The sequence below is a fragment of the Biomphalaria glabrata genome, chromosome 11, assembly GCF_947242115.1.
Source record: "Biomphalaria glabrata chromosome 11, xgBioGlab47.1, whole genome shotgun sequence".
In the NCBI taxonomy this organism is placed as follows: Eukaryota; Metazoa; Mollusca; class Gastropoda; family Planorbidae; genus Biomphalaria; species Biomphalaria glabrata.
This window is the reverse complement of record NC_074721.1, coordinates 3,364,175-3,385,326: the sequence shown is the minus strand read 5'-3', so window position 1 is coordinate 3,385,326 and position 21,152 is coordinate 3,364,175. Positions and strand designations below refer to the sequence as shown.

The 21,152-nt window shown below is 35.1% G+C and overlaps 1 protein-coding gene across 1 annotated transcript; it reads left to right on the top strand.

The window, feature by feature from the left end:
- The first annotated feature begins 1,640 nt into the window (after positions 1-1,640).
- LOC106067038 (uncharacterized) lies at positions 1,641-15,622 on the top strand. The gene is made up of 5 exons (XM_056045520.1): positions 1,641-1,818; positions 7,234-7,422; positions 9,506-9,688; positions 11,581-11,766; positions 15,430-15,622. Exons 1-5 carry the CDS (start codon positions 1,770-1,772, stop codon positions 15,561-15,563), a joined length of 741 nt encoding a protein of 246 aa, XP_055901495.1. The 5' UTR covers positions 1,641-1,769; the 3' UTR covers positions 15,564-15,622.
- The last annotated feature ends 5,530 nt before the right edge of the window (positions 15,623-21,152 follow it).

Genomic DNA, 21,152 nt, shown 5'->3' with positions numbered 1-21,152 from the left:
TTATTCTCTATTTATTGTTTTATCTCTCTTGATTTCATTTTCACTGTTTACGATTTATTGTATTACCTCCCTTGCACCTACTATCAGTTGTTTTTATATATATTTGCCGGTACCTATCGGAATACAAAAAAGCACTATAAATTTATATATATATATATATTGTTATAAACCTGGTGATGACACAGATGGGGGTAGTGCTGTGTGTTCTTAGCCTACCCAAATCGCCACAGTCCAGTCACAGTCCAGTGCAGGACGAGCGGTCAACTGTGTCCAGTGACAAGTACACGCCAGTTTGGCAACGACCTGTGTGTAAATATTACCCACGCAAGTCACGGCGATTGTGATCATTCAGAGTGGTCAAGAACGTTCCATCCGATTCTAGAAGGCCAGTAGAGACATGTATATAAGAGCGAGTGTGTCAGAAAGACTGGACTTCACGTTACCTCGCAATGTGACCAAGACGAGGCGAGAACCAGCACGGTGTGTGAAGTCAGGAGAACCAAGACTAGGCTTTTGTAAAGACAGTGTCAATGTTGTTGCCAATTGTACAGTGTTTGTAATGTATTTGCAATTAAACTGACTGATACTTTGGAGCCCTGAGTTGTGAGGTTCTTTAAGTTCGTTGTTCGTGTGGTGCAGTTTGATGAGAACCTGGATAGTAAGAGAGACGTAACAATATATATATATTCATAAGCTCAGGTGAATGGAAGTCGGTGTGTGTTTGTGTGTGTGTGAGAGAGAGAGAGAGAGACAGACAGACAGACAGACACATTGTGTGAGTATGTAGAACTATTTCATGTTCGTGTGTTTTTCGAGTGTATGTGTGTACATCTTGTAATGGGGATGGAGGGGGTGGGTTAGGTTTGAAGTACTAAAAGCAAATAATCTAGCAAGACTGGTTATAATCCAGGTCAGTGACCTTAACCTTCAACGCCCTCCTCCCCAGCCACTACTCAATACCCAAGTTTCTATCGACTGTCCCCTTTGACCACCTCAATCCGATCGCTTCACCAGTAAACCGGTGTCAATTTCCCGATTTCCTCTATATTGCCCCCCCCCCTCCTTCTCGCAAGCCCAGCATGTCGGAAGGTATGCTCTCACTACCAGCAGACCAATGGCACCCAAACATTAACAGCGGCCAGACGTGATCCCCTTTCTTCCGTGGAATGTGTCCTGTTACCTGGCCACCGGTTGGTTCAATAAACCTGCGAACGTGCAAACAAATTTTAAAAAAGGGAAGAACCTTACATTTATAGGAACATGAAAGGTGTGTTGCTTGCGGTCAGAACATCAGAACGCTATTAACAAGCAACTGTTCCAGCCTGGTCGAGTTCTTATTTTGTTTAATTAAATTCTCTTTCCGTCAGGGGCGTCGGCATCGTTATAAAATTGTATACCCAATTCTTTTTTTAGTGAGAAAAATGTTATGTAGAAAGGTATAAGTAAGTACTTACCTATATTTGATATACAATTTAACATGGGTCTCTCTTTGCGCTTTGAAGATTCTACTCAATCAATTTTCCGATTAATTTAAAGAATGTTCTTTCTGTAGCCGATTCTGTCTATAGATTTTGTTGATTTCATATTAGATTTCACAATGGTTTGCTCTGTCAATGGTTCAATACGTCCGACCTATTTACAGCCATGGCGTAACTCGTAGCGTCATTATAATGGGAACCCACTTGTTGTTTTTTTTTAGATCTAAGGTTTAGGTAGGTTGGAATTCTGTTTCCTTCAGCTTGGTGTTATATGGATGGTTATTTAACATAATGATAGCCTTTCCATCCAAACTGATTGTTTTAGAAGTCTGTATACTGGGTAAGTTGGATTAGATATGATTTCACCTGATTATATATAGAGAGCTAAAAAAAGAACAATATTTTTTTTCCCTTCTACCCTTTCTCTATTCAAGTCACTCCTTCGTGGAAAGAAAGGTGGACGCTGATCTCAAAAACGGCTCTAATTATTTTCCTAGAATTTTAACAGTTGATGTTTATTGCTGAGAAAAGACGACTCGGGGAAAACTCTAGTTTGACCGTTATAAGTTTTCAAAGTAAAAAATAAATAAATCTTAACTTAGCTGTAGATTATATCTAGGTCAAGAACCAAAATGGAGGAGTGGTCTTCCGTATAACCGTAATTATGCGATAACAGTAAATTTTAAGTTGCTTCAGTTTCATTGAAGTTTATAATCGTTGCTTATATTTTGACGTAATTCTTATATAGATTACATTTATATTCTAGATCTATAAGACTAGATTCTAAATCTGAACTTCAGTTATAGTGTTAGATATTTATGTCCGTATAATGAACATATAAAAAAATAATAAAGTAAGATTACCTTCCTCGCTTTCCGAATCAGAAAATGCCTAGGCCTTTATATTCTAGCAGTTGACGGTTTCACGGGTTCGATTCCCCGAATTAAATTAAAAACTTATTTACTTTTTTTTAAACATTAATTTTATTATATTTGAAGTTTAATAAGGGAGGTTTTGTCTTTTAAAAAAATATATTTTTATTTTTTTTTTGTTGCTCAGTTTCCAGTTCGTTCCACATCCCTATTTCTACAATTTGAGAGCTATTGAATATCTCTTGACATTAGTTTGTATAGTTTGAGTTTTTCAAATATTTTTTTTATTTTCTTTAGAATTTTGCATGAGTTTAATTTTTTTTTAGCCATTCCTAACTTTGGCAAGTAGTTGAACTAAAATGTTATTTAACCTTGGTTAGGCCAATAATAGAATATGCATCCTCTGTTTGTGACCCCTCAACTCAAGAAAACATTAAGAAACTAGAACAGACACAAAATAGAGCAGTGCGATTCATAACAAACGAATATTCACATTTGACTAGAGTAACACCTTTAGTAAAATCACTAAATTTAGAAAGTCTTCAGGACAGAAGGCTCAAAAGTAAAGTAGCAATAATACATAAAACACTGAACCATAATCTTCAAATACAAAAACAAAATTTAATAAAATACTCTGAAAGACACAAAGATAAAGGCACATTCCTCGTCCCATATGCTAGGACAAATTTGTACAAATACTCCTTCTTCCCTAGTGCTATTAGAGCATGGAATGGGTTGCCTGAGCTAGCCAGGAAAACCAGTGACTTGGCAGAATTTAAGTCATTGGTTGATATGCATGACTAAATGCATGACGCGTAGGACGTAATCATCTTCTTTTTTGAAGTAACGTCTGTATTATATAAGATAAGATAAGATAGAGTGATTAGATAATGTTTAGTATCAGTGTTGTCACATTTTTAATTATGGCACAAATATTTATTTTAATCATTCAGTTCAGTGTTTCCCCACACTTGTTCCTTAACCCTTAAAGTGCTGAGCTGTTTTACAATGAGTGCATACAAAATGGAATTACAATTCTGATGTATAGAGGCTTAACTAGCACACGCGTTTTAAGGGTTAAGGTAACACTTCGCACATTCTGGGTATTTAGCGAAACACTTTGCTTATCTTTTTAGAAAGATTAATTGGCCTACTGGTAAATTGTTCCACTAGTTCGTGGAACGCCTAATCAGGCCTCGAGGAACACTAGGGCTCCGTGGAACACAGTTTGGGAAATACTGATTTAGTTGATACAATTTAAAAAGAAAAATATAAATCTACATAACATTTTGGTGCTCTAGGAAAAAACAAAATTGGTTATTTAAACATTAAACACGTAATTATCAAGTTAAAATTCGAATATATTTTAAATTAAAAAACAATATTTAATTTAAGAGTTCATTTCACTTACTTTTATTTTATATTGTGCACATTAATAATAATAATAATAATAATAATACTAATAAGGCTTGTCTTCGAGTCCGAAGATAAGTGAGGAGTGCAGTATTTCCAGTGGATGCGCAGCCCCAGCTGTGACCTACATATTTTGCCACAGCCAGGTCAAGCATAACCATTGTCCGCAGGAGGTCGATTTAGATTTTCTTTTCGCCGTCTACGTTTGTCATCGGCAGCAAATTTCCTTTTGGTCTCAAATGTGTATCCCGCGGCCTTCGTGAGTGACCTCCAGCTGTCTCGTTCTGAGGCCGCATGCAACCAGGTGCTTTCTTTTACATCAGCCAAGAAAAGTTGACGCCTAAGCTGGTCTTTGAAGCGTTTCCGTGGGGCGCCTTTGTTACGTCGACCACCTTTTAGCTCACCAAAAAAAAAGACTGCTTTTGGCATACGTTCGTCTCCCATATGGGATACACATTAAAACAAATAATATGATAATCATTATTACTATTATCTTTATGAGTATCATTTATGTAATGATTTTACTTTGTGCATTGAAGTACTTTTACAATTTTTATATTTATGTTTTTACTTCAAGACAAAAGTTCTGTAGCCTTGTTTTTGAACCTGGTTTGAAAAGTAGAGCAATGCTTTAAATCGAAATAATCAATTTAAAATCTTTAACTTGATTTAAAAAAAAAATTGTTTATAAAAGTTCATTAAACTTTTTATATGATCATTTTCCTAAAATAGTTGTATGTATAGATGTGTAAATCTACTTTGATGTAAAGGTGTACTTTAATGCTAGTAATGCTTCTTCCCTAGTGCCATTAGAGAATGGAATGGGTTGCCTGAATCAGCCAGGAATACCAACGACTTAACAGAGTTTAAGTCATTGAAAAAAACATGCATATCTAGATTGACACATGAAATGTGTAGATAAGGTAAAGATAAGATAAAGATAAGATAAAGATAAGATAAAGATAAGATAAAGATAAGATAAAGATAAGATAAAGATAAGGATAAGATAAGATAAAGATAAGATAAAGATAAGATAAAGATAAGATAAAGATAAGATAAAGATAAGATAAAGATAAGATAAAGATAAGATAAAGATAAGATAAAGATAAGATAAAAGATAAGATAAAAGATTAGATAAGATATAAGATAGATATAAGATAAGATTAGATAAATAGTTTGATGAACTTCTATTGTCCACATGTAAAAGAGGTGGGGAGGTGGGGAGGGGGAAATGACCTGTCATAAGGCCGCTAAGGAAGCCCAACTAAGCTCAAGATAAATCCAAACTAGGGTGACAGAGTAGGTACTAAAAAGGTCACCGTTAGATTTAAGGTTTTTGCAAGTAGTATCCATTCTTTAGCAAATTAGTGGCCTTGAAATCCTTTTAAAACTTTCATACGGAAAAAATAAACAGCTCAGAAATATTTTTAGTTACCCTTACCTATTCATTAGTCTATTGGACCGTTAGGGCACCATACAAGATTCGTCGACCGTCTTTCTCCATTCCTCTCTGTATTTTGCCTTAGTTAGAACCTCTTTCAATGGCAGGCCCATCCATTCTTTTATGTTGTCCTCCCATCGCTTTCTCTGCCTCTTCACCTTTTTACTCGTACTGTTCCCTGAAGGAAGGTCTTTGCGAGCCCCGAAGATCTTTTAATATGGCCATACATTTTTAGCTTGCGTTTTTTTTTTCATGATAGTAGGTCATCGTGGGGTCCAATTGCTGCAGTACCCTGTCTCTAATCTCTTGTATTGTGATGCGGTCTTTGAATTACTGTACTAAATTACAATTTGAGCCTGCATACTTTCTAAATGTACGTACTGCCGTCTACATTAATTACTTGACTTTACGTCGGTCGCACCGAATTATTGTGTCGCAATATGAGTATCATAGTATCGAGAGTCAACTGTAAATAAAATAGGAAAAGGTCTCTGTCTGCCCTTCATAATTATGTACATGCGGGGAACTTTTAGAAATTAGTACCATTGTATTATGAGAATCATGTTGCTAAAATCAGTTCCGTAGTGTAAGAATGCGGACGAAACCAGAGTTAAAAAACAAGGTTACAAAGGTTACAACGACAGTTTGTGTGGAAACACAAACTCAAAATCGGCCCCTGAAGTGGTCCAGCCAGGCTGGTAAAAAGGCAGGTTTCAATATTTTCAGAAAGAATATCAGAAAGAAATTCTATCAAAGGCTAATGACAGTGAAGAGTGGAGAAAGAAGATTGACGGTTCCTGTGTGGTGCCCCAACGGTCCAGCAGACCAAGGGATATGTGAAAGTTGAAGCTAGATGTGAACCTGGCCTAACTGATGTCAGACGGACGGACAGACAGACCATACAAAACTAATAGCGTCTTTACCCCTTTCGTGGGCTGCTTAAAAAACGTCATTTCTCTTATCAATCATCATTAGAGCCTACGTGCAGCAGATTGAGAACGGTCTTATTTCTCTTTATTATATTTACAGTATAAACATGGACATTCGACATTTATTATGGGTGTTTAACAGAATGAAATAGAAACTCTCTTATGTTGAAAGGGATGTAACTCTGATGAAGCAATAGTTTCTTGTCATTGTTTGAACTAAAACCTTCAAACATTTTATTTGTTATCGCTCTTTACTTTACTTGATGACACGAGCTATACGCCATAGTCTCCTGGCCTTCAAGAGCGATCAATATATCTCAATAGATTACTTGTTACCAATGACTCAGTCTCATAGCTGCTTAAAGTTTCATTCTAAAGGTTAGGCTTTATAGTGAGTATTTCATAGTGAGCTTATTAAATTAAAGGCCCATACCAAAAGTATGTCTGTTATGTTTTCTAGCCACGGAAAATACTGGATTCCTCATTAATCTTCAGACACGAAGACAAGCATTATTATTATTATGATGTTTTCTTATCTTATATAGTTTCTTCATTGACTTTGTCTACGTAATCTATTCTCGTTGTGTGTCTGTCTGGTAAAACGTTTCTACACGTTATTTCTCCCACACCCATTCTCAGATTAAGTTGAAACTTACAACTTACAAAATAGATACCAGACATCGATAGCAAAGACAGACAAAAAAAAAAACATTTTGTTCCCCTGACAACCAAATCATTAAACAAAGAACTATCTGATATAAACTTTTCGTATGTAAATTATGAGTGAGTCTGGTGTGAATGTATATTTTAGTTTTCTATAATTATAATGTTTTGTTTGGTGTAATGCACAAATTGTATGAACAATTTCCTTATGGATAATAAAGATTATTATTATTATTATTTAATGTACTCAAAAAAAAACATGAATCCTCATTAAACAAGTTAACCAAATAGTCATTGATTATATCCTAGGGTAAGATTGTAAATTCATTCATAGTATATAGCTGTGATATTATTTCTTGTAGCTTTTTTTTTCAGGTGTAAACTTTTTTTTAATTTAAGAAGAATTTTAGTTTACTTTTTATCTTCTGTATCTTTAGGCTCACTAAGCTTGCTTTTGGCGCAGGAAGCCATGTTGTTCAGAGTGTCAGAAGTAAACGTCGCCATGGTTGCACTGGAGGTACCGGAAGTGATCACGTCTCTGACGTCATGTGCCATTAGATGCCATATGTTGGCTGGTTCTTGTTTTAGTTTTAAATACAACCTGGTGACATCATTATGTTCACTTGGTAAATAGTTGATGGAATTATTGCACATGTTTGAAACACTTTTTTAGCGGTCCCCGAAAGGGGAAAAGACGCTATTAGTTTTGTGTGACCTCTCTGTCCGTCTGTCCGTCCGTCCGTCCCGTTTACATCTGAGAAACTAGAAGAGAAAATGAAAATCGGACGTCATGATATTTCAGATCATTCAAAGTTCTGATGCAAAGACTACTTTTTTATCAATTGGCTAGATCTAACTCTAGATCTAAACTTAGAACTAGTTTTAGACCTAGACTTAGATCTTGAATCTAGATTTGGATTTAAAACTAGGTCTAGATCTAGCTAGATCTATGTCTAGTTTGTATGACAAATGACAATGGAGATATTACTTTTTATTTTCGAGGGGAAAGTCTAAAGTCATTTTTACTCAATTGTAGCTTAAAGTAGGTCAAAAATTTTTTTTTTCGTGTTGCCAATTTATCTAATTTTGTTAGAAGAATAAATCTTTTTTAGTTTCTCTTTATTACATGTAACATGTTATTAATTTTGAATGTATGGATAAGGTTTATAATTATTATTTTAAAAAATATAAGTGTGCGCTAAATAAATATATGGAGATGCTGTGGCTGTAAAGCACTTGGAACTGGAAGTCCAGTGTTCAAATCCTGGTGAAGACTACGTGGATAACTTCGGGGTCCGATTTAAAGTTTGTGTTTCCACACAAACAGTCTTTGTAACCTTGTTAATTGTTTCTTCTCAGTTCAGTTTTCTTAGCGTTCATCTTAAAAAGAACAAAACGGAGATTCTCTCAATTCTATTTTTAAATTTACTCAAAAGGAAAGAAAAAGAAGCGATATTAAGTATGGATAAGAACGAGGCCCTAACACTTGACCTACATAAAAGCCGTTAAAAAGATTACGATAGAGGGCGCAATGGTCTATAAAAGTTGTTATTTTGTCCTTCATATCCTTAGCAACCCGGATTGTATGCATAGGACGTCAATTGCCTTCCTTCTCTATAGGGCACTTGACGTCAATGGCCTTAAGTCTCTATAGGGCACTTGACGTCAATTGCTTTAAGTCTCTATAGGGCACTTGACGTCGATTGCCTTAAGTCTCTATAGGGCACTTGACGTCAATGGCCTTAAGTCTCTATAGGACACTAGACGTCAATTGCCTTAAGTCTCTATAGGGCACTTGACGTCAATTGCCTTAAGTCTCTATAGGGCACTTGACGTCAATGGCCTTAAGTCTCTTTTAGGAACTTAATATCAAGTAGCTTGAGTCTCTATTGGGTACTTGATATCAATTGGCTAGATCTTGTAAGCAAAGTAAAATATATGAGTTAAGAAACTTGACTAATAATGGCATTGTATATTCTCTCGCCTGATCACTCAACATGCAACAAACACTATCGCGTGGTCGTCTTTTCATGACTGACTACACGTAGCCTATAGGTTTTCTAGGCTACCTTACACTGACCAGTTTGTTAGAATCAATCGGGCACGATCTATTGACTTCTTGGGACAAAGAGAGAGTAGAATGAAAATACTACATTTTTTTCTCGATTTGGTTATTTTAATGATTTTAGATCTATATATTACTGTACAGTTGACTATTATAGCTATGGACTAGGCTGTCACTAAGCCTAACACCCTTTGTAAAATAAAGCAATACGATTGGTTAGATCTAGATTCGCCTTCAGAATTTGTAAGAAAACTGACATGCCTAAACTAAAATTGAAATCTCACAAAACCCCGATTTTTTTTTCTAGATGTTAAGAATTTACTAAGTTATTAATTATAATAGTTTTTAAGCATTTGAATAAAAAATGGTCAAATGTTTATTATTACGACTTTTTATGCTGAATTTAAATTTGTCAATAACACAAAACTGAAAAAACAACAACATCGGAGTTTCCCTTTAAGATTTGCAGCGTTTGATTGTAGAAATCAAGAGAAGATCTCCATTTTGTTTATACTATATTTAGAGTTAATAAATCTGAATACATTTTTATAACTTAAGATATAAGTGACATTAATACGTATTGAATATCATTGATAAATGTCAATTTATAAATGACAAGAGTATTTGTGTTTTTATGAATACAGGTTCGTGGATTGTCCCTTCAAACGGAACCAGTTCTTTGCAGCCCAGCGAGGGTCTCTTTACAACAGGAGCATTTTGTAACACGTCATTGAACTTTACTCTAGAAACAAACGGAACTGCCAGCGTCTGTATCTGGATATCAACCAAAAGTTACAACTACACAACGTCTGTCAATTCCTGTTTAGGTTTGTCTTGACACATTTCGGTGTTTAGATTTGTCTTTACACATTTCCATGTTTAGGTTTGTATTTAAACATTTCCATGTTTAGGTTTGTCTTTACACATTTCGGTGTTTAGGTTTGTCTTGACACATTTCGGTGTTTAGGTTTGTCTTGACACATTTCGGTGTTTAGGTTTGTCTTTACACATTTCGGTGTTTAGGTTTGTCTTTACACATTTCGGTGTTTAGGTGTTTGTCTTTACACATTTCGGTGTTTAGGTTTGTCTTTACACATTTCGATGTTTAGGTTTGTCTTTACACATTTCGGTGTTTAGGTTTGTCTTTACACATTTCGATGTTTAGGTTTGTCTTTACACATTTCGGTGTTTAGGTTTGTCTTTACACATTTCGGTGTTTAGGTTTGTCTTTACACATTTCGGTGTTTAGGTTTAATTATTTATCTTTCGCGCATTGACCGCTCACTAGAAGACCAGTATTATTTGTTTCGTTGGCTGTCGTCCGTCTTTTAAAGACTGGAAGATGTATATTTAAAAAAAACAAAAAACACGTTAAAATCACGAATTAGTATGAAATGACATTGACAGAAAATAATAAGTTCTAAGCTATAGGCTATCGATGGATTGTGTGGCTATCACAACGACCAAACGCCTTTATTTTTTGAGACTAAGCTCATTTAGCTATAAGTAAAATTAGGGACTTAAAAGATAGATAGTAAAAGACAAATAAAACATCGCGATGCTTCGGTCAGGGGCTAGAAACAAGCTACCTAACACTTAACTGCTCGATCACACTGAAGTATAAGTTCAAGGGCAGTTAATATTATTTTCTTTTTATAAATAAGACCACATCTAAAGGTGCTAGCGTTTCCACCCAGATGCAAACAAAAATATGAATTGCTATACCTAGGGAAAAAAATAAAAATAGGAACTTCAATAACATTCATGAGGCTAGTCTAAAGAAGAAAAAAAAAAGGCAATATCAAAGTGAAAATAACTGACTTAAAAGCTCAGTTCACTAATTCTACTAGAGCTACCGTATATTGGTCTGAAAATTAATTATAATTCTCTTCCTCAAGCAAAACGTTTTGGCCCGTAAGAGTTATTAGTCGTACTTGTTACAGAAACCACGACTCCAGAATACATTTCTAAATAAAAGTTATCAGTATTTCTATAATTGAAAGATTCTAATCTATATAACGTGGGTACCATTGCTGAGCGGTTCCGAACCTGGGTCCTCGGTTCGAATCTCTGTGAACACTCGGTTTTTAAATTTCTGGATTTTTAGGGCGTCCCTAAGTCCACCCAGCTCTGAGGGGTACGTGACGATATTTGGGTAAAGTAAAGGCGGTTGGTTGTTGTGCTGGCCACATGACACCTTGCTCGATAACCATTGGCTAAAGAAACAGATGACCACGACATCATCTGCCCTATTGCAATTATACAAAAAAAAAAAAATAATAAAATACTCAGAAAGACACAAAGATAAAGGCACATTCCTCGTCCCATATGCTAGGACAAATTTGTACAAATTCTCCTTCTTCCCTAGTGCCATTAGAGCATGGAATGGGTTGCCTGAGCTAGCCAGGAAAACCAGTGACTTGGCAGAATTTAAGTCATTGGTTAACATGCATGACTGAATGCATGACGCGTAGGACGTAATCATCTTTTTTTAAGTAACGTCTGTATTATATAAGATAAGACAAGATTGCAAGGTTTGAAAGGGGATTTTTACTTTTTTAACTCTATATAACGGCTTGATGGAACCATTTTTGAATAAAAATGGGTGAAGTTAATCAAATAAAATTTATATCTGATAATTTTTCAATGGAATCATACATACATATCCCAACATGTTGTATTTATTCAATTAACTTTCTTTTTTTTTCAACATGTCTAGCTCGAAGGATGCATCTGTACACACCAAAGACTTTGGACAAATTCAGTATAATGACATCAATAGTTATAAGACTGCAGAAAAATTTCTGGATCGGACTGGACGACATAGAAGTGGAAAATGTCTTTAGATGGGTGGACGATGGATCTCTTCTGGACAACAATTACAGGAAACAGATATTTGCTCCAAGTACGAGATATAGATAGATAGATAGATAGATAGATAGATAGATAGATAGATAGATAGATAGATAGATAGATAGATAGATAGATAGATGAATGGATGAACGGACAGACCGACAGATATAGGTAGATAGATAGATAGATAGATAGATAGATAGATAGATAGATAGATAGATAGATACATAGATACATAGATACATAGATACATAGATACATAGATAGATGAATGGATGAACGACAGAAAAATCGATAGATAGATAGATAGATAGATAGATAGATAGATAGATAGATAGATAGATAGATAGATAGATACATAGATACATAGATACATAGATAGATAGTGTGATGTTGCTAGTTCAGGCTGCCTTGAAGTCAACCAATTACTCTGCAATCGTTTGGGTGTAATTGTTCGGGTGTATTACATGTAGTTGAACAGCAATACAAACAAGAACTGGCACATCGATTGTAACTAGTGAAGAGATGTAGTCGACTCTGATGAACAATTGTACATAGGTTTATTCTGATAAAAGGCCACAGTAGAAGTCTCTGTCACTAAACACGTCGTTACCCTGGACTATTCTATCGCTAACTGATTTTCCGGTCTCTAACCCAACATATCCCAAACGTCACTAGTCCCGTTCAATATGCGTCTTCTATGGTGCGTCGCTAAATAACTAACCTATATAAATAAGGTGTCTAACAGATTCCTGTCGCCACTGTGATGTTGCTAGTTCAGGCTGCCTTGAAGTCAACCAATTACTCTGCAATCGTTTGGGTGTAATTGTTCGGGTGTATTACATGTAGTTGAACAACAATACAAACAAGAACTGGCACATCGATTGTAACTAGTGAAGAGATGTAGTCGACTCTGATGAACAATTGTACATAGGTTTATTCTGATAAAAGGCCACAGTAGAAGTCTCTGTCACTAAACACGTCATTACCCTGGACTATTCTATCGCTAACTGATTTTCCGGTCTCTAACCCAACATATCCCAAACGTCACTAGTCCCGTTCAATATGCGTCTTCTATGGTGCGTCGCTAAATAACTAACCTATATAAATAAGGTGTCTAACAATAGATAGATACATAGATAGATACATAGATAGATAGACAGATAGATAGATACATACATACATACATAGATACATAGATAGATAGATAGATAGATAGATAAATGGATGAACGGACAGACCGACCGATATAGATAGATAGATAGATACATAGATACATAGATAGATACATAGATAGATGAATGGATGAACGACAGACCGACAGATATAGACAGATAGATAGATAGATAGATAGATAGATAGATAGATAGATAGATAGATAGATAGATAGATAGATAGATAGATGGATGGATGGATGGATGGATAGATAGATAGATAGATAGATAGATAGATAGATAGATAGATAGATAGATAGATAGATAGATAGATAGATACTAAGAATTATATAGATAAGATAGATAGATAGTAAGCTAGATAGATAAATCGATATATAAGATAGATAGATAGATATCTTTACATGTCTGTACTGTGTAGCAATGATCTATTGGTTTCAAGTGCCCACAGGTTGCGATGTCGTAGGTCAGTGTTCTGGCCTTCTATCACAAAGGGTCTTGAATTCACAGACCACACAAAACTAATAGCAGCTTTTAAACCTTTGGGTGCCCATATAAAATAATATGTAGGCATTAAAATAGTATAACTAATAATATAGCAGTATTCATACCATTTCGAAATATTTTGTAAGAAAAATAATAGGTTATCCATCTTGTCTTCAATAAGTAATATGGATAGATAGATAGATAGATAAATAGATAGATAGATAGATAGATAGATAGATAGATAGATAGATAGATAGATAGATAGATAGATAGATAGATAGATAGATAGATAAATAGATAGATAGATAGAGTGATAGATAGATAAATAGATAGATATATAGATAGATAGATAGATAGATAGATAGATAGATAGATAGATAGATAGATAGATAAATAGATAGATAGATAGATAGATAGATAGATAAATAGATAGATAGATAGATAGATAGATAAATAGATAGATAGATAGATAGATAGATAGATAGATAGATAGATAGATAGATAGATAGATAGATAGATAGATAGATAGATAGACAGACAGATACATACATACTATTACATACATACATACATAGATAGATAGATAGATAGATAGATAGATAGATAGATAGATAGATAGATACTAAGAATTATATAGATAAGATAGATAGTAAGCTAGATAGATAAATCGATATATAAGATAGACAGATAGATAGATATCTTTACATGTCTGTACTGTGTAGCAATGATCTATTCTTTTCAAGTGCCCACAGGTTGCGATGTCGTAGGTCAGTGTTTTGGCCTTCTATCACAAAAGGTCTCGAATTCACAGACCACACAAAACTAATAGCAGCTTTTAAACCTTTGGGTGCCCATATAAAATAATATGTAGGCATTGAAGTAGTATAACTAATAATATAGCAGTATTCATACCATTTCGAAATATTTTGTAAGAAAAATAATAATAGGTTATCCATCTTGTCGTTGTACTGTTGCGTCACTGGTTACAACAGCTTGAGTGGCTAGATATACGGATTTAGAGAGAAGAGAATATTTAGTACTGCTAGATCACTTTTATTTAGACAGACAGACAGACAGATAGATAGATAGATAGATAGATAGATAGATAGATAGATAGATAGATAGATAGATAGATAGATAGATAGATAGATAGATAGATACTAAGAATTATATAGATAAGATAGATAGATAGTAAGCTAGATAGATAAATCGATATATAAGATAGATAGATAGATATCTTTACATGTCTATACTGTGTAGCTATGAGCTATTGGTTTCCAGTGCCCACAGGTTGGGATGTCGTAACTAAAACAAATTCATTCCACTTATCTTATTCATGGCAAACCAGAAACACAGACTAAAAACGCAAAATACCTAGGTGTTATAATAAATGAAAAACTGTCATGGAATCCACATATTGATGAAACTACAAAAAAATCAAACAAAGCATTAGGATTTATTAAAAGAAATTTCTATAAATCAAATAAGAACATAAAACTAAAATGTTATTTAACCTTGGTTAGGCCAATAATAGAATATGCATCCTCCGTTTGGGACCCCTCAACTCAAGAAAACATTAAGAAACTTGAACAGACACAAAATAGAGCAGTGAGATTCATAACAAATGAATATTCACATTTGACTTGAGTAACACCTATAGTAAAATCACTAAATTTAGAAAGCCTTCAGGACAGAAGACTCAAAAGTAAAGTAGCAATTATACATAAAACACTGAACCATAATCTTCAAATACAAAAACAAAATTTAATAAAATACTGTGAGAGACACAGAGATAAAGGTACATTCCTCGTCCCATATGCTAGGACAAATTTGTACAAATTCTCTTTCTTCCCTAGTGCTATTAGAGCATGGAATGGGTTTGCCTGAGCTAGCCAGGAAAAACAGTGACTTGGCAGAATTTAAGTCGTTGGTTAATATGCATGACTAAATGCATGACGCGTAGGACGTAGTCATCTTCTTTTTTGAAGTAACGTCTGTATTATATAAGATAAGATAAGATAAGATAAGTAATTGATGTCCCCTATTTCTATTTTTAGATCAACCCGACAATCACAACGGCTCCGAGGACTGCGTGGCTTACAATTTAAAATATTTCCCGCTCAACGATGGGACCTGCAGTTCTGCTCTTCCATATATCTGTGAAAAAGGTACAACAGAGTCTACTTTTTAAAAAGCCAGACCAACAGCAGAAGTATAGAATCAATTAAAGTGTTAGTAAATTAAATAACATTTGGCTTATTAAGTTTATTCAAAGGTCTATATTTTAATTTCTTTAATTGTTTTATTAATTTGAACTGTGTCTGTTTTATATGCTTTGAATGGCTTTCGGATTAGAAATTATTATATTTAACCCTAAACCTCCCATAGAGCTGCGCAAGGGGTGGGGATGGTAGCACGCAAGGGTTCGAGCCGGGAGAATCTAGAGCGGATATCATGGAAGCCAGCCATGTAAGTCAAAGATTTTCAATCTTTTTAGCTCGGCGACGCCCTTATACGATTCTCCACTAGGCGGCGACTCCCAACCGTAAAATTTGCTTCTTTCATAGACAGGCCCTTATTTTGATTTTGTTAATGTTATAAAATCATAATTATATTTTAAATGTATATACATCTGACAACCATAATGTATTTACATAGCATAAGTTGTATGTAATTTTTTTTAGTGAAAAAAAAAATTATGTAAAACAAAATAAAAATAAATAATTCTTTAAATTATACCATCTATGATACAAATGAGCTAGTTGCAATACTTAAAAATCGTATGCCAAAAAAAAAAATAAATAAAACTTTCAATGAAAAATAGACGAAAAAAAAATTCAGATCGGATTAGGCGACCCCTTCCAAATGATCATTCGAACCCCAAAGCATAAAATGGCCTACACATCTCGATCGTCCTTTTCCCTCGGAGAGTCGGACCACAAAATGACCCATCTTACACCCACGTACAAACCGGTTTTAAAAACAACAAAACCCGAAGTACAGTCCATCCAGTCATGGTCTGACGACGCTGTTTTACAGCTACAAAGTTGTCTGGAGCAAACAGATTGGGACTTGTTTGTAAACAACTGCCCAGACAGATGAACTTAACACAATTGTTAATTCGTACATCCAGTTCTGTGAAAACATGATTGTATCTAAGAAGAAAATTAAAACATTCAGTAATAATAGACCCTGGATGACCAACATTAAAAATTAACATTCTGTCGTCATCGAGAAGTACATAGAAGTCTATTTATAAAGCGCTGGTTATGAGTTTGTATGTGTTTTGTTTTCGTGTGTGAATGTTGTTCGTATGTGCATTTATATCGTGCATCTATATTGTTACTGTACAGTAGTTACGCTGAGGTTGTCAATTGTACACTGGATATATTTCCATTTGTTTGGATCAATAAAGTTATCTTAATCTAATCTTAATCTTAAAAGGGGTCGAGAAAGATAGGTTGCGAACCCCTGATTTAAGTGGTATTCTACATACTATATAAGAAAGTACAAGTGTTTAGACGTTAAGTTGTAATATATAAAAAAAAATACCTCATTAATCTTGAAATAATAACAACTTAACTATCTTTTATAATTAAATAAGATTAAATAATAAGATTTTGAATTGAATAAATAACAAGGATATGTGAAGCTTGAGAAGATGAACTGAGGAATACATGGACCTCAAAGTGCTGCAAGATTTCTAAAGTTTCGGTGTTACTTGGAATGTATTAAAGGAGGTCGTGAAACATTTCAGCTCTGCCTGGGGTCCCGTTAGGGACGTCGACCACCAAGTAGCTTCCTCCAGGCTCTGGGTGACTCGCTACAACTGCCCCTACGTCGTAAAACAAATGGGTGATACATTACTGACATGGTGTAGCAGACTGTCAGATCTGGTCAGTCTTGGTTTTCTGTTTACTTTATAGAATGGGGGGGGGGGAGAATTCAGGTTGTTTACTTCTTATGTAAAGTATTATTGATATTTTGGTTTGTTTCGCTTTATGAAAGGGGTTTTGAATGGAATGTAACATAGTTAGTCAGTGTGGTCTTTGTTTCTGGTTTGAGATACTTGGACTTTAGTTTATAGAGTTGAAGTATACACTTTAATTAGTGTGCAACTATTATTCTGTCAACGGGATAGTGTGTATTGGAAATAATTTATTTTGAATATTTCAATTGCCAGAACTGTGCCTGTAATTTAATTTTATTTTCAATGGGCAACTTCTATGTCCGTGAATAGGCATTCTGTACCTTAATATCTTTATTTCTGTCGCCACAGTTATGTTCATGACAATGTTTCATTTGGTAGTCAGACTTGAACTGCACTTACGTATATCAAAAGTATTCCGGACACATCTATGAGCTCGGAGAAAAAGCTCCAAAGCCTGATCCCATGATGATGTTATCTTATCTTATATCATGCAGACGTTACTTCAAAAAAGAATATTTTTACGTCCTACGCGTCATGCATGTAGTCATGCATACTAACCAATGACCTAAATTCTGCCAAGTCACTGGTTTTCCTGGCTAGCTCAGGCAACCCATTCCATGCTCTAATAGCACTAGGGAAGAAGGAGCATTTGTACAAATTTGTCCTAGCATAGCATGATTTTTCGATAATCTCATCAATATGTGGATTCCATGACAGTTTTTCATTTTTTATAACACCGAGGTATTTTGCGTTTTTAGTCTGTGTTACTGGTTTGCCATGAATAAGATAAGTGGAATTAATTTGTTTTAGTTTTTTTGTAATTCTTAATAACTTGCATTTTTCTGGGTGGAAAGACGTGCTCCAATTTGATTCCCATTTCTGTAATTCATCTAATTCTCTTTGTAAAATATCTGTATATGGTGTTGTTTTTATTGTTCTATATATTATGCAATCGTCTGCAAATAATCTGACTTTTGTTCCTGAACTAATGCAATTTGGTAAATCATTTATGTAAATTAAAAATAGTAGTGGACCTAAGACTGTTCCTTGTGATACACCTGAGTGTACTGTTATTGGTGTTGATTTAGAGCCATTTATTATTACAGTTTGTTCTCTCCCTATCAGAAAATCTTTAGTCCACTGATGAAATGGACCATCAATGCCAAAATATTTTCATTTTTTTCAGCAAGCTATAGTACTTAGATAGATGACCTGGACATGTCTCAATCTGTCAATGCTGAATAGGTCTTGGCGAAGCAAGAACTGATGTTTCCAAGTTAAGGAACATGATGCCCTCCCTTTCAAGAAACGAGTAAGTTCAGTATTGCAACAAAAAAAAGTTCAAGTATTCACCACTACAGCCTCAACATGACTAACACAAAGTATTGCTGTGCGGAACAGCTGAGAACAACAGCGAGCTACTTTTCTGAGGCACAGGCTGATAAAGAGCTGATAAAGAGCTGATAAAGAAGTGATAAAGAGCTGATAAAGCGCTGATAAAGAGCTGATAAAGGGCTGATAAAGGGCTGATAAAGAGCAGATAAAGAGCTGATAAAGAGCTGATAAAGGGCTGATAAAGAGCTGATAAAGAGCTGATAAAGGGCTGATAAAGAGCTGATAAAGATCTGATAAAGAGCTGATAAAGAGCTGATAAAGATCTGATAAAGATCTTATAAAGATCTGATAAAGGGCCGATAAAGAGCGGATAAAGGGCTGATAAAGATCTGATAAAGATCTTATAAAGGGCTGATAAAGAGCTGATAAAGGGCTGATACAGATCTGATAAAGATCTGATAAAGGGCTGATAAAGAGCTGATAGAGAGCTGATAAAGAGCTGATAAAGAGCTGATAAAGGGCTGATGAAGAGCTGAAAAAGAGCTGATAAAGAGCTGATAAAGGGCTGATGAAGATCTGATAAAGGGCTGATGAAGATCTGATAAAGGGCTGATAAAGATCTGATAAAGAGCTGAAAAAGAGCTGATAAAGAGCTGATGAAGAGCTGAAAAAGAGCTGATAAAGATCTGATAAAGTGCTGATAAAGAGCTGATAAAGAGCTGATAAAGAGCTAATAAAGGGCTGATGAAGAGCTGAAAAAGAGCTGATAAAGATCTGATAAAGGGCTGATAAAGAGCTGATAAAGGGCTGATGAAGAGCTGAAAAAGAGCTGATAAAGATCTGATAAAGGGCTGATAAAGAGCTTACAGATCAACAGCTAAATAAAATGCTACAAAGAGAAAGGAGAGACAGAGTATTCCAGTGTGTAACCTTCTAATTACAAAGAAAAAACAGCACATTAGTGAATGTACCAAATTTTAAAGGTAATAGTGACATGACAGTCGAATGTTGTCTTCTGATAAAGTAATAAATAATTGACTTTCGACTGCTCCTGTGGGCCAAATTTAGTCATCTGGTCAGGCACAATGAACCCCTTCAAGGTCGTGGTTGCTACGCCACTGGGATAGTTGCTGTATTCGCATATCATATATCCTTCTTAATGTGGTGAAGCAAAAAGCATTCTGCTTCTGGACAATTATGTCTTCTGCTCTATAATGTATACATACATTACACGCTTAACAAACATTCAGTTACGGACTGACTACTGTTACTACCTAGCGTGTAACAACATTACACGCAATTTTTCTGTTATCTTATTCTAATTAGTTCCGTACAAAACCAATTATCATAATTTCTAACCGCAATGAATTTATTTAGGTCAGTCCTTTCAATACGAGGTACATGATTGCTTTTCAGAGTTTTATTTTTAGCCATTTCTCTCGGACGTTTTTATTTTTTGTTAGTACTAACTGCTATCTACAAACTCAATACTATGTCTGTGTTTCTTCACCCATTCTATGACGATGAAACATTATATAAGTCTAGATATATACAAATGAAGCGCGTAGCGCGTGCCGTAGCAATGGAGTTACCAGCCCGGGCCTCCACAAAGAAAAATAAAAGATTTTTAAAGCTTCAAAATGTTAACCTTTTTCCCGCATTTTTTACCGACACTATTTTAAATCATACAATTGTAACCATTGCGGCAGAAGCTTTTCCACTTCCTTTGGTCACCTCGGTGTCTAAATTTGAATGACCCTTACAGGAAACATGTCAAAAAGCCTGCCTTAATTCCTTTAGAGAATGCGCTTTAATCAATGCATCCAAAACCCAAAGTGTTGGGAAGTCAACACAAAGAGGCTTGCGTGATAGCATCTTCGATCTGTTACAATTCCTCATAATGCTCACTCATCGTTGAACCCGCTGTTTGAGGTCCTATGGCCTTTTTTCATACTCTCATATAATCCTCTGATGTTGCTATAGTCAGCACAAGATTGGAAAAACTCCAAAATCATATCCTAGAAAATACTAAACTGAAAATGACAACAAAAAAAAAAGCTAAACTATAACGCCTGTGTAGTGAGCTCCCTTCTGTACGGTAGAGAGAGCCAGTCAACGCCAACAACATAATTTAAACAGTTTTTCACTTGCGCTGCCTGCGGTGCATATTGTGTAGGAATATCTCCTGAAGAGATCGTCATTCAAATCAGGACGTTTTGAAACTCGTCAGTTGAGACGATATCTTTGCGTTTAGACACATACTACATCGGCATGAACGTCGCACCTGCATGCCAGGTAAAACAAAATTCCTGAGCACATCCTCTATTCAGAGTAGAGGTAGACAGACCCAGTCGTTATAGAAGGCATCAACACTGACCTGCAACGTCACAAACTGTGGGCAATTTAGACTAATAGCTCGTTGCCACGACATTTACAGGTCTGTACGGCGTGGCAACGTGCTATTTGTCGAAACCGCCCACAGGCTATGACGTTGCAGGTCAGTGTTGATGCTTT

What these genes read in the sequence shown, in the direction of transcription:
- LOC106067038 (XM_056045520.1), top strand. Translation starts at nt 1,770, where the DNA reads ATGATAGCCTTTCCATCCAAACTGATTGTTTTAGAAGTCTGTATACTG. An exon ending in GTCTGTCAATTCCTGTTTAG is followed by an intron (nt 9,689 to 11,580) that starts GTTTGTCTTGAC and finishes CAACATGTCTAG; the next exon opens with CTCGAAGGATGCATCTGTAC. An exon ending in GAAACAGATATTTGCTCCAA is followed by an intron (nt 11,767 to 15,429) that starts GTACGAGATATA and finishes TTCTATTTTTAG; the next exon opens with ATCAACCCGACAATCACAAC.